Source organism: Alligator sinensis, unplaced genomic scaffold (assembly GCF_000455745.1).
Source record: "Alligator sinensis unplaced genomic scaffold, ASM45574v1 scaffold404_1, whole genome shotgun sequence".
NCBI lineage: Eukaryota > Metazoa > Chordata > Crocodylia > Alligatoridae > Alligator > Alligator sinensis.
The window spans coordinates 4,169,730-4,183,922 of NW_005841839.1; the positions used below are offsets into that span (position 1 = coordinate 4,169,730).

At 53.0% G+C, this 14,193-nt stretch overlaps 1 protein-coding gene across 2 annotated transcripts in view; it reads right to left on the reverse strand.

The window, feature by feature from the left end:
* Window positions 1-14,187, reverse strand: part of WDR24 (WD repeat domain 24) — a 16,598-nt gene extending 2,411 nt beyond the window's left edge. For both annotated transcript variants that reach the window (XR_003093990.1, XM_006015561.3), the window contains exons 1-7: window positions 13,676-14,187; window positions 10,477-10,654; window positions 8,351-9,026; window positions 6,536-6,651; window positions 1,324-1,445; window positions 488-592; window positions 34-371 (exon numbers count right to left, since the gene is read on the reverse strand). Coding sequence is in view for 1 of the 2 variants with exons in the window: in XM_006015561.3 (XP_006015623.1) it covers window positions 34-371; window positions 488-592; window positions 1,324-1,445; window positions 6,536-6,651; window positions 8,351-9,026; window positions 10,477-10,654; window positions 13,676-14,156 (2,016 nt within the window). In the remaining variant the exon portion in view is untranslated. The remainder of the gene's footprint in view (window positions 1-33; window positions 372-487; window positions 593-1,323; window positions 1,446-6,535; window positions 6,652-8,350; window positions 9,027-10,476; window positions 10,655-13,675) is intronic.
* Between the last annotated feature and the right edge of the window lie 6 nt (window positions 14,188-14,193).

The following is a 14,193-nucleotide window of genomic DNA, read 5'->3' on the forward strand; positions in this document are numbered from 1 at the left end:
AGGTAGTCTTCCCACCACAGTAGAGGCCCGTACCTGGGTCTGCTCATCGATTTCCTTCCGGATCCGGTCCCCGAGCACAATGAGCACGGACACGGCCATCTGCACATCACCCTGCTCGGCATAGAAAAGCAGCATGTCCCGCACGATGGGGCTGAAGAAGTCTGGGGGCAGGCGGTTCTCATAGAGCGAGTGAGAGATGGAAATGAGGGAGAAGGATTCCACAGGGGTCAGGGACACGGTCTCAGCCTCATTGCCACTGACATGAGGAGAGTCAGCCTTCTCCTGCAGGTGGTCCAGGGCAGAGGGGTTGTCCACAATCTCATGACGCAGAGGAAAGGCCTCCTGGGGTAGGATGTACTCCTGCTCCTCAGCTGCAGAGACAGGAACCATGAGTCTTCTGAGAGTGGGGTTCATGCCACTGAGAAAGGAGTCGAGGAGGGACCTGGTATGCAAGCATGCAGACACACACGCATGTGCATGTACTCACCATGGGGATTCTCGTGGTCCATCATGTACAGCTCATCCTCATCTCCCTCCACATCCCCCAGAAGATAGTCTGCAGGGACATCACTGCCCTCAGTCTCCTCATTGTCTAGATAATCCAGGGAAAGAAGGAAGGAGAAGGAGCAGAGCAAGATGGGTCAGGGAATCCCTATAGAAGCAGAGTCTGTCGCAGATTTTCCTCACATCATTTCAGCTGCAACCCCAGGCTGCTTACCACTGGCCACAGCCCAACTGTCTAACTCATCAAGCCAGGCCCCTGCCCTCACACACAGCAACGGGAACTAAAGCCACACGCTGAAGATACAGACATAGTGCTCTGTACAGTGACAGCACCAGTCTCCAAGTTCAAACAAGTAGCAACCAGCATCAGCTCTGCTTATGGGGGAACAGGGAGGGCTGAGGCACAGATCTGGAAGCGACTTCCCACAAGTCAGGTAGCATGTCCTATCTCCTAATTCCCTGCTTTAAACTTCTGGTCTCCCAAAGGCTGGCAACAACCTGCCCCACACTCCAGGGGACACCCTTGCATCAGAACTAGGCCAGTTATCTGCAGTCTTCTGCTTCACAAAGCAGCTGCAATTTGGCTGGAGCTCTGTAGGGACTGGGTTCCGTAGGAGAAGGAAAACTACCCCAAAGGGCTGACAGCCAGTCAGGACTGATGGAGTCAAAGAAATATAGGGCCATGGGGACCTCAAGAGGTCAGTTAGCCCATCCCCCACTCAAGGCAAGAGCATCCCTGTCTAAACCATCCTATGCATCATGTGAGCCAGCCACGGCACACTGCTGCCCTCCCCAGTGGCACAGTTACAGAGCTGTTACCATCATTGTTGATCAAGGTGGAGGAAGAATCCATGAGGATGTTTTCAGGTCGGCTCTCTCCTTTGCTGCGATCCAGTCTGGACTCGCTGCCCATCCCAGACTGAATATCTTTCATGTTAAAGCTGGGGAAAAACCAAGATGGGGTGGATTGTAATTACAAATTCTAATCAGGATTTGCATCAGCAAGTGGAAAACCTTGACATAAAAATACTAGGATGGAATTAATTCAGTGATTTCAGTTACTTTCCTAAATGCAGGGGGGACTGGCTGCTAACTGTTAAAACCTCTTCATTTATCATTAAACAAAGCATTCACACTAAGTTTGGCACCTCAGGGAGATATACTACATCAGCACACATTCACTCAAATCATTAATCCCATCAAAATTCATTTAAATTGGTTAACACGCATTTACTAATACCCTTCATTTTTACATTGATGTCAGCAAGTGATGAATGATGCACTACTTTTTAAGATACTTTACAAGTAAAGAAAAAATTATATGTCAAGGTCTACTTGGACAGAGAATTAAAATTAAGCTAAAACGCACAACAACAGCATCTATTTTTCTGAATTCAACTGAACGTCAAATGTACAGGATTCCTGGGGGGAGGGGGGAGGACTGAATTTAGCAGAATACAACTTCCATTTAGAATGGATTTATTAAAGGAAACATCAGCCGTAGTGCTCTGTGTAACAAGTGGGCATCTCAGAGCCAGTTAAATCATTGGCCCGCCCACTTGTCTCAGGGCTAACCACCTGCCTTCCTCACCTACCATGTCTTTGATGATATTAATTGAAATATGGTAACAAGGCAGGAGGCTGCCCATTTACTTGCTCTGAGGACAAGGGCCTATATACACAGCTCTGACCTCCCCTATACTGTGTCCCTTACCTCTCAGATGGCATCCGTGGTGTAACACCTGGCCTATAAGCCTGCGCCTGCACACAGGGACCTGCACTCCAGAGTCTTACGTGGGACTCTTACTCCTCACTGGAGCTCACAATCTCTCTGCTCTCACACTGGGCTCTCATTCAATCAATCAGGGCTCTTAGCCCCTACCTGCTCAGGGCTCCGAGACCCTATCACTTCAGGCACCAGGCCCAGCTAAGTCCCTTCACACTCCCACGCTGTGGCCTCAATCCCCTACTCTACACTGAGCCTCACAAATCCTGTTATCCCCTTGCCTGAGGAGCCTCACATCTAGCTCCCTCAGCTTGGGGCTCCACCCCTCTGGAGCCTCACACCTGGCTCCTTAATGCAACTCAGGTCTCACAGTGAGCCTGGGCCTCTGCTTTGACTTTGGGGTGTGCTCCCCTAGCTTTTCCCCGCTATGGGGCCACCCACAAGGCAGCAGGGGCTGAGGCTTTCAGGCACCCCATGCTCACCCTTCACTGGGGAGACACAGATGTGGCATTTCCTGGAGACTGCCCCACCATCAGCAGTCCCACCACACCATCCAGCCCCAGCAGGGCATGACCTAAAACTACACCCTAAGACCAGGAGCCTCCTGCCCTTACCTCCAAAATGATATGAGCAGCAGCTCCAGCCGAGTGGTGTTCTACTCCTGGCTGCCTGCAGCAGACTGATGACTGTACTGCTCTGAGCCCTGCTCTTATAGGGAATAGCTGGGCCCTGTTCCCAATCAGGAAGTTGTGCCTGATTGGAAGTGCAGCCACCTGCAAGCTGCTTGCTGTCTGCTCTCACCCCTGTGAGTAACAGAGCACACCCCGTGCTCTGTTACACTCTGGTTACCCGGTCCGTCAAGATTTTACAACTAAGAGCTTATCTTCTCACACCTAGTTTTTTACCACAGATTGGAAGAAAAGCAGCTTTTCAAGTCCTAACAAGTTTCTTAACTTTGCTCAAACAAGTCATTGAACTGCCCTAGCTGAATAAACTGAAATGAAGAAAATATTCCCCTTCCCTGAAGAAGGCTACAGCCATCAAAAGCTGGCTTAGCACTTTAGCAACTTCTGGTTCTAGGTCCTTGGCCAGAGACTTCCCCACCAATTTCAGTGGTCTGACCTTTTAAAAACTTCTATAGCAAATGAGCCCTGCTTAATATTTAAAAAATGTTATTTAAAATTATCTTAATGTTTGTGTGTTAATGGAGATGGTCCATTTCAAAGAGCAAATGTGCTAAGCTTAAATAAAATTTGATTTAAATAAAATATTTTTTCCTAGAGGTGCACTGATATATTGGTGGCATATTGGATTGACACCAATAAAAGGAAAATTAACATTATCAGCAATTGGCTTTTTTTGACCAGTGTAGCAAATGCAGCCCAGCAGCGTGGAGATGAGCAACTGACTGTTAAGTGTGTGGAGGGGAAGAGGCGTGGGGGAGGGAAGGAGAACGGGGGTAGGGACAGAGGGCAGATTGAGGCCCCCATGGTGAGGGAAGGAGTGGGGCAGGGGCTGGCGCTCCCCACCACTGTGTACACCCCCAGGGGAGGCACAGGGGGCATGTACCCCCTGGATTTATGCGCAGGGCAAGGGCAGACTGCCTGCTGCAAGCTCAGGGCCAGGGGCTGCACCAGCCTCTTCCAGGCAGTGTGGGGCTGGGCCAGGGCTGCACTTGGGGCAGGTGGCAGCAGCAACGCTGGGAGGGGTTTCTACGAGGTAGGCTACAGCCACCCCAAAATTTGCCATAGCCACCCCTCCCAGTGCTGCCCCTGTTCGCCCCTGCTCACCCCCCTCCTGGGAAAAGGCCAGTGTCACAACCCAATGATTTTAGTGCCTCGGCACGATGGAATTTTCCCGCCACACGAGAGTCTCTTGCACAGCAAAAGTTTTCTGCTGCAACAGAAAACCCCGGTGCAAGAGAGTTCCCACCATTTGCATGCAAATTTGTGTCCCGCTATTGGCCAGTTCTAAATTATTCCTGCGTGGCGGCTAGTAATTGGCTTGCTGGCCATATAAAATTTTGTGCGACTTCCGCTCAAGTCGGAGAACTTTGAGCACGCTGCCGAGTGCCTCTAAAGATACCTGACTTGCGGCTGAGCTGATCGATAGCCTGATCACCTATCGATTCTTCTCCCCGTCGCCGAGTGCAATCCTTCGACGTACCCTTCCCCTGCCGGCTTAATTTGTGGACGGATTAGCTGGCCTGAGCCTTGCCAGCTGGAGCAACTCGTGGAGTTGTTTAAGCGACCGGACCACTTGCGTCGCGGCTACTAGCGGCGTAAGTAAAGCTTTTCGCAACCAATACGCTTTGTCTGCCTCTCCATTCACCAGCCCGCCCAAACGCCCGAGCAATTTGTATATCACCTCGAGTCGGCTCCGGCCGTCCAAGACAGCCAGCAGAGCCCCTGGCCCCAAGCCTGAAGAGGCAGCCCGCCCTCACCCTGCACACAGATCTGAGGGGCACATACCCCCATGCCTCTCCCAGAGGTACACACAGTGGCAGGGAGTCCTGCCCCTCTCCAGCCCTCGTTCCCCTCCCCCCCGGGATGAGCAGCCTACGGTTCCCAAACCAGTCCCAGGGTTGCATTCATCGCCCTGACTGGGCAGTGCCTGCCCCTGCCCTATTCCCTCCCTCACCATGGAGGCCTCGATCTGCCCCCTTCCCCGCCCCCCACACACCTAAGCCCCTTCCCCCACACCCACAGACTTACCAGCCTGATACTGTAGGCTGCATATCATCTATCGGATTGGTATCAGCCAACATGGCTGGATAATAATCAGCCATCGATACCGGCCAAGAAAGTCTTTATTGGTGCACCCCTACTTTTTCTAATGTTAAAAGTTGATTTAAAATACTCCAAGCCAAGCCAAAGCTGGCCTCTTTATTTCTCTCCCTCTCCTCACATACACAACTGCTACATTAGCAGTTGATCTGCAATCACAGAAAGGTGGGAGTGGAAGGGACTTCAGGAGATCATCTAATCTACCCCCCTGCTGCAGGTAGGATCATCTGTGTCTAAACCATCCTGGACAAATATTTGTCTAATTGTTCTTAAAAAATTATATCACACAACTCCCAGACACAATGCCCAAAACATCAAAATACCCTTTAACTTGCCACGGGTAAAGCAGGGTGACAAGGACACTGACAATGTCAACTGATGGAACTCCAGAAGGCCACACACTGCAAGGCCTTTCTACTAGAGGTGCACTGATACATCAGTCTCACATTGGATCAGCACTGATATAAGGAAAATCAACAGCATCAGCAATCGGCTATTTTTGGCTGACGTGGCCAATAATGTGGCTGATAAATGCCCCATGCATGTGCGCAGCCGCAGTGCAGCACGAAGGCAGCCAGGAGTTCAGCCCGGCAGTGTAGAGATCACCATCCAGCTGGTAAATCTGTTGTGGTGGAAGGGGTTGGGGGAGGGAAGGGGTGTGCAGGGGGCAGATTAAGGCCTCAGTGGTGAGGTAGGGAGTGGGGCTGGGGCAGGCACTGCACAGCTGGGGTGGGGCACAGGACAAGCCTCATGGGGATGGGGGGCAGCCCCCACCACTACATGCACCTTGGGAGGGCATAGGGGGCGCCTTCCCCCAGATCTATGTGCAGGGTGAGGGCAGGCTACCACTGCGGGCTAGAGGCAGCCCCAGGCTCTTCCTGGCAGGGGGCTAGGCCAGTCTGCACTCAGGGTGGGGGCTATGGCAATTTTTGAAGTGGCTGCAGGCCCCCTCCCAGCACCATGGTTGCCCGCCCCAAGTGCAGCCCAGCCCAGTCCAGCCCCCTGCACCCAGTCCACAGAGGCAGCCTGCCCTTGCCCCACACACAGATCCACAGGCACATGCCCCCCATGGCATTCTGGGGTGCATGTAGTGGCAGTAGCCGCCACCCCTCCCCACGCCCCCCGGGCAAGCTGTTCACAGCTCCATCGTGCACCCTGCCCTGGCTGTGCAGCACCTGCCCCAGCCCTACTTCCTCCCTCACTGCATGGGCCTCACTCTTCCTCCCGCCATGCCTCTTCCCTTCCCCTACCCCTTCCACCACAACAGACTTACCAGCCAGATGCTGCTCTTTTGGCTGCTGGGCTGCATATCAGAAATTGGATCAGTATCAGCCAATATGGCTTGTTAAAAATCAACCATCGGTATCAGCCCAAAAAATCTCTATCGGTGCATCTCTACTTTCTACCTTCAGCCAGCGTCTCCCACCCCCATCCACCACATGCTGTGCAGGCCTCCTCACTCATGTGTGGGCCTCATAGCAAGGCCACTGGCTGGGATGGCTGTGGTCAGGCTGCTTACCTGTTCATGAGCGGGAGGCTGGCGCTGCCCTTGCCCATGCTGTGATTCAGGTTAGCAGATGACACAGTGCCAGGGCTGGAGTAAATAATTCGGAGCATCGTCCATGTCTGAGCAACCTGCCCCAGGGATGCAAGAGAAAGTGGAGAGGAAGGGATCAGGCAATGCCTACTGTCTACGAACTAGGACACAAAGGGTGGGTTTCTGGAGCACAACTCTATCCAGGCTTGTGCCAAAAGCATGAAGCAGGACACACTATCCTATGCTGCAGACATGGTGGGCTGGGGTCATGAATATTAGGGCCCCAGTGAGTCCCTCCAGAGATCTGTTGGTCCAGGCTCTCTATCCTGCAGCTGTGGACTTCCTCCTGGTCCTGACTGCTGAGGCAGCAGAGGAGGGAGAGCCCCAAACTTCACATCTGGGTCTGGGTCTGTCTTGGAACAACACTTTTTCTAGAGCTGGTGGGATTGGGGCCCTGCTTTACTCAACTCCGGTCACAAACAGTGCTAGGCTGGGCTCTGCACATACAGCCTGCACAACAGCCTGCTGGGAGGGAACAGGGGAGATCTTTCACTGCTGGGGGGTTGGTGATCAGTAGCAGAAGGGGGAGAAAGAGATACAGACTGGACACAGGAGTGAAAAGGTGTAATGGGAGAAGAGGAATAGAATAGCTGACTACAGGCCACAGGGGCTGAGGGCACTGTGAAGCCCCTGCCCTGGCACTGGAAGGGGCACTGGTGTGGATTATTCCTGTAAAACACGCCCCTTTGGCGAAGCACAAATCAGTGCTGATGGGCTCCAAGGAGGGGGTTCATCCAGCTCCCCCTGGCTGGGAGGGACTCAAAGGGGAAGGACCTGGGGAACAGATCCTTAAAGAGAAAGAAACAGACTGGGGGATCCACCAAAGAGGAGCCTGGCAGAAACAGCAGGTCAGGGAGAAAGAGACACATGGAGCCAGAGGAGCAAGAGAAAAAGATAAAGGAAGACAGCAACAGTAGAAACAGCCTCCCACACGGGCTGGCCACGTTTCCGAGCTACCTCCCAGCCCCAGTCTAGTCCACTGGGGGATCCCTGGTTAAGCACTTGGGACTTTGTGGCTCTAAAGTCTCGAGTCCCTGGGATGTGGGGAACTTATACCCCTTCAAAAGACTCCCTGCATTCTGGCATGGGGGCCAATTGTGCACCAGTTGCCGGTCCCAAAGGGAATCTCACTGCAACTCCTGCAGTCTATGTTGCTCATCTAAGACCAGACAAATTATTTTGCTTTTCTCCTGATTCTTCCCAGCTTGGCATCACCTATGAACTTCACCAGGACTCAGGGTACCCTCTCACAGATCACAAAGATGTTTGTGACAGATTTGGACTGTCCCAACGTGCAAAGACATCTCTAGACACTCCCCCATTTCTGGTTTACCAACACCCTGTAGCTTGTCACTACCCCCATCAGCCAGCACAGCCCTGATGTGATGACAAGATTCCAGCCCAAGTAGATTCAAATGAATAGTGTTTCCCAGGCACTGCCCATGTCAAGACCTATAATGTTAGTGGCCAAAGACAGCCCAGAGATGGCTGTCACATAGCACACATTCAGATGGCAGACACCCAACAGAAGAGTCTACTGCTCTGTCAGGTGGAGCAGTGTCCATCAGAGGTTGAAAGACAGCTTGGCATGCTTTGTAACCTGAAAAACTGGCATCTCCACAGGTGACATAGGTGCACATATACATGCATCTTCCCTATGCCAGCAGGGTCTGCTGGAGACTGGTGGGCAGGGCCTCTCCTCTCTCCCAGGCTATGTAAGGGAGCAGGGCATTTTACCTGGTTGCGGTCAAGCTCCTTTGCTACTGCTGCATTGTGGTCACACAGTTCTGCCAGAGGCCGCCCCGCCAGCACATACTGCTTGGCTGTTCTCACAAACCAGTCCATGCTGCCGCTCTCCACATCTGTCTCAAAGACACTGAGGGCACTGGAAGAGGAGATGTACTCAAACTGCTCAGTGGGGTCCAGCTTGCGCTTAAAGAAGATGGGGTGCCGTCGGTCACCAATGTAAGGCTTGCGGTTGGAGTCAGAGGAAATAAGGCTCTCTTTGGCTGCAAAGGCCAGGTCTCCATAGAGGCTGTAGCACAGCCCCTCAGGGTTGGCCCTGTCAATGGGCTGGCTGGCATCCTTGAAGATGTGCTGGTAGAGGGTACTGTCCTTGGAGCCAGAGAGGAGGAAATAGGGGTCATGGAGGTGGCGCCATACAATGCCTGTGGTAACATCCTTGTGCTCTTCGAACATGGCAGAGGGGATGAAGGGGCGCCGCACATCCCACACGTAGATGTTGTGGTCCACCATCATGGAACATGTGGCAATGTGGTGTTTGCACTCAGGCCGCCACTTCACTCTTGCCACAGAAGCTATGGTCTGTACACAGTAGATCTCTTTGGCCCGGTTGGTATTCATGTCCCAGACCTTCACCATCTTATCTCGTCCTCCTGTTGCCAGCCAGCCCCTGGGAAGAGGTGGGAAATGGGGAGGATGAGAGAGGAGTAGACACGTTAGTGGACAACTGGCACCTGAGGCTGGTCATCTTGGATTGTTGTTTTTTTCCCACACATCTCTTGATTCACTAGTGTGCTGCCTGCCCAGGTTGCTGTACCATGGAGCTCACCAAGACTGCAAGTCCCAGGGGGCAGAGGTCTTTCCCATCCAAAGGGAGGTTGCAGGCTGGGACATGCAGGAGTTTTCAGGAGTGGGTGGGACATGCAAGGGGAGTTTGCAGGAGTATGGTCACACTCACCTATTGAACTAGAGGGAGGATGCAGCACCTTCCATTTTAACTCAGTGGCTCTCCAGCCACTGTTTAAGAAAAAAAATCTTGCTCCCCAGCTTTGCTGTGTCCTATGTATTTCATTCATGTTACGGCTTTCCTTCAGCCCAAATCAAGGCAGAGACAAAGGCTGATGTCAGGTAATTTGCCTTTCTTCAGCTTGCAAGGAATCACAGGCTGAAGTGAGCAAGGGGCCACCTGGTGCTGGGTAGCAGATGCACAGGAGCTGCATGCAATGTTTCTCATTTACTGGCAAACATGGCTTTTTCTGTGAAGAACCTCAGTTTAAACCTACGAGCAGGAGGGCAATTTGGCTAAACTCAAGACCTGCATTTTAAAATAAGTTCTGTTTCAACTCTTTGAACTGATCCAGTCAGTACCTGGATATGCCTTGTATTGACAGACCCCAGGAGCTCAAGGCTGGTTAACAAATGACTAAGGCCCCTGGCAAACATGCAAGCAAAGGCGTGATGGGATCTGATGCACAATCTCCACAACTGTGCTTCCTGCCATGCCAGATGTGCATGGCAGAAAATGCGATTGTTGGATCAAACATCAGATCCCATCATGCCTTATTGGATCATGATCCGGGGCTCCCCATACATTAGCAAGTAGCAACCTACCCCAGCCGGGAGCCCCACAAGGTGATCCAGACTCCCAGCCATATGCCCCCGCAGCTGTCAGCTGACTTGGGCTGCCAGCTGCAGGGTGCACCCTTGTGGCTGGGAGCCCCAGACTGGCCACACATTCAATTAATGGTGTGATAGGAACCAGTCACAAAGTTATTACATATTTTTTGTGCAATAACTTTGCAGCTTATTCCTTGCTTTACCTTGCCACTAATTGATTGAAGATGCAATTAACTAGTTAATCATGTCTCAAGTGTAACGTGTGCCAGGGGCCTAAGAGATCAGCAGGTTAGCACACAGACCTCTGCTGGGTGTGTATTTATAAACTCTGCTGCTTTGGGAGTATTCAGCAGAAGACCCCTCATTAATCAAATTTCCAGAGTCCCCTAGAGTGTCAGCAACAAGGCACTATGCCAAGGGCCCATGCCAGTTCTTGCCAAAATAAAAGTATGAGTGCCTACCTCTGCCTGAGTCAGATCTGGTGCCACCAGCCTAGCGCCTACCTGTCCTCAGGATGCCAGTCACAGCAGAAGACTGGCCCATTGTGAGCAGTGAACATCCTCTCATAGCGGTCTGGCCGCCGGATGTCCCACAGCTGCACATTCCCATTCTCAAAGGTGGCTGCGAAGGTGAAGTAATCCCGGATGCTGAATTGCACATCACGCACGCTTTCTGACTGGCCTGTAGGGGAAAAGAAACAGACCAAAGCTGACAAGGCCCCATGAAAGTTATTCTCCCAGCAGTACTGAAGCTCATGTTTGTTAGCACATTTCCACACGGCTGCTAACCATGGGCCAACATGAGCCACTGAACAGCAAAGTATCCTGGATGGACAACTGACCAATCCTAGAGCTTCCAGGAAAGCCTGTGCCCACCTGTGATCAAGTAGTTCACTTCCCAGATCCCTATCCATGCCATAGAGAGGTCTCATTCCAGCATTTTCCTTAGCCCCACTTGGGGTTCATGTGTCCTAGGCCCCCTCTACACATGCAGATAAAAGTGTAATTGGGTCTAATGCATAATCCAAACAAACAATCACGCCTCCTGCGATGCCACACACACGCAAGGCAGGAGGCGCAACTGTGTGGTTGCACATTAGATCCCAGCACATCTTATTGCCGGTGTAGGGGGAGCCCAATCCTAAACTCAGGCAGCCAGGACACAGAGCCCCATCAGGTGCAGGGTCTCTGGGTTTCAGATGCATGTGAGGTACAGCTGGGATCCAGAGCTCCATCACGTGCTGGGGAGATCCTGCTACAAGCTCAGTAACAGTCAGCTATAAAGTTAGTACACATTTTCAAGATCTAACTTTATAGTAGGTTGGAGCTTTTTATCATGTGATAGCTGCTTTGTACATGTAGCTGGTCTCAAGGTTTCACAATTAACCAGTTAATTGCATGATACCTCTAAGGTGCAGAGGGGACCTTATTATGCAATTAATTATTTAACTGTGCAATTAACTGAGACCAGCTACACGTGTAAAGTAGCTATCACACAATAAAATGCTCCAACCCATTATAAAGTTAGACCTCAAACTGTGTACTAACTTTATAGCTGATGGTTCTCCACCTTTAATTTGCATGCGTAGCAAGGAATACATTGCATGAGACCAAACTGCCAGTCCTCCAGCATCCCAGAGGACATTGCTCCATCTCCAGTATAAACTTCTCTGAAAAAGAACAAGAAGGAAACCCCTGTCCCAGCATAGTTATGAGCCCTAAATTCATTCTCCATATCCAACAGCACCGAGCAGGAAAAATATTTATGCGAGCACAAAGTATCTGCAGAGACACCCCTGCCATGCTGGAGCACCCCAGGCAGCAGTAAGCACAAGTGCAGGGAGCCAGGGACACCCTGCCCAGCCACAACACAGCCCGGGTAGCAGCAAGCACAAGGGAGGTGAAGGAAATGGGGAGGGATCCCCCGCAAACACAGCAGCAGCGCCAGCTTTTATTCCTTTTTCCCTCCTCCTGACAGCCTGCCCCACGCACGTGTAGCCAAGCACGACACGATGAGGAAAGCACTGCCATGATTGAAATAACATCTAGAGCAGTGGTTCCCAAACTGTGGGTCACAACCCCAAATGAGTTTGCAACATCAGTGGATGGGGTCATGATAAATGTGCCACCTGAGCTTTCTGCATCCATAGCATGCTGCAGTCGGACTGGACCAGCTCTGGGCAGGAGGCCTCTGTGGCCCAGCAGGTGGGACCGCCGCACCACCACAGCCACCAAGGTGAGGCATGCATGGTGTGGCACAGTTGTGCTCACACTGTTGCTGGGTGAGCAGAGGGCACCTCAGCTTCGCACTCGTGGTGGCGGGGCCCAGAGTGGTGCTCCTTCCCTCCTGTGCCAGGTTGTGCCCACTGGGCTGTGGGTGGGGAAAGAGGGGCACCTGGGTTTGTGGGGGACTGTGGGTTGGGAGTGAGGGGCCATACTGAGGAAGTGGGAAGCACTGATCTAGAGCCACCCCTAGTCTCCTTCTATCCCAGGGGTGGGCAATTATTTGGGCCCATGGGCCACACAGGGAGTTATGTTGTGCTGTCACGGCCTGGGTCAGCACCCCCCATGCAACAACTCACCCAAACTCCCTATGTGGGATGGGTCTGTGGGCATGCTGGGAGCGGTGTTCAAGAGTGGCAGGGGAGGGCGAGACTAGAATCACAGGCTGGGGTTGTAGGGTGGTGACAGTGTGGGGCCAGGAGTAGAGCTGTAATCTGCTTCCCACATGTCCCTAAACAGGCACGGGTTCCACGGCCAGGGGCACGCAGTGAACAGACTGCAGCTCTGCCCCAGCCTGGCCCCAAGCTGCTTCTAGCCCAAGATCCTGGGGTCTCCATGTGGGAGTGGCACAGGGAAGGCCCTCTGATTATGTCCACCTGGGTGAGTGCCCTACCCTCACAGCTCCCTGTGGGTCTCTAAGATGCCTGGGCAGCAGGGCTGGGTCTGGTGGCAGTGGCAGAGTGCTGCTGCCACTGGGGCTGCTGAGAAATGGAGTCCAGCAGCCATGCTGCCCCAGCCCCACAATGCACCCAGGCACATGCCATGGCCTGGACTGCCCCGGTCGTTGGGCTAGGCAGGTCTGATGGACCCGCCACAGGCTGGGCAAAAATTGCTCCATATTTTGCCCACCCCTGTTCATATCCCTTATCCATGACACAGATCAGTAACTGTTCCACCAAAGCCACAGCCCCTGGCATCATGAGGAAGCAAAGGCCACTGGAGACAGGCAATCAAGCAGCCATGCAGGTTGAGTCAGGGACAAACAGAAACTGATACCAATGCAACCTCCTCTACCCCCACCTATAACAGCTCCCCACACTGATCTAGCTAACGCAGCCCTAGCTCCAGGCCAAACACAACCTTCAAGCCAGACCATAAAGCACCTTAGCAAGTTCAGGGACTATAAAACACTGAGCAAGACCAATGGCTCACAGCCCTGGCTGCTGCAGGCTACAGGTCCCATCAGCCACATTCCCGTCCCCAGACCTCTCTCCTGGGCCATCACAGCACCAGAAAGTGCTAAAACGTTACCCAACAAGCACAAAGAGAGGTCAGAGGGGTCAAGTCCTGGAGCAGAGGAATGATGAGCTATTTTCCCAGTGCCTAAAGCAGGAGTCGACACTCAATATCGTGGCAGAGTGCCCAGCCCCAGCCTACAGCTGAGCATGCAGGCTGACAGGGCCCGAGACCTCGTCCTTACCAGAGAAGGTGCTGACCGAGTCCTTCTTGCGCAGGTCGAAGCACTTCATGTAGCCGTCCTGGGAACCACTCAACAGCATGTACACCTCAGTGGGGTGGAAGCAGACCTTGTTAACTGTCCGCTTGTGCTCGGTGAACAGCTGGTCCTGCTTGTTGCGGGAGGGCTTGCCCAGGTTCCAGGTGACCACCACGCCGTTGGTGGCGGCCGTGGCCAGCAGGTTCTCGTCCATCTGGTGCCAGACCACATCAGCACAGCTGAAGTTGAGGGACGGCTTGCGGCCCACGCGCAGGTTGAGCTTCTCCACAAACTGCTCCTCCTCGATGGCGTAGATCTTGAAGATGTTGCGGCCGGCCACCACCACCTGGGCGGCGTCGCGGCACACGCTGATGGCGTTGGCGGGCGCGTCCAGGTGGCAGAACATGGTGCGGCCCGTGATGGTGTTGCCGCCCAGGGCCGTGGTGACCCTGGCCATCTTCTCCATGGCTGGCGCCCTCCCGCGGCCCTCGCCCGCCGCCCCT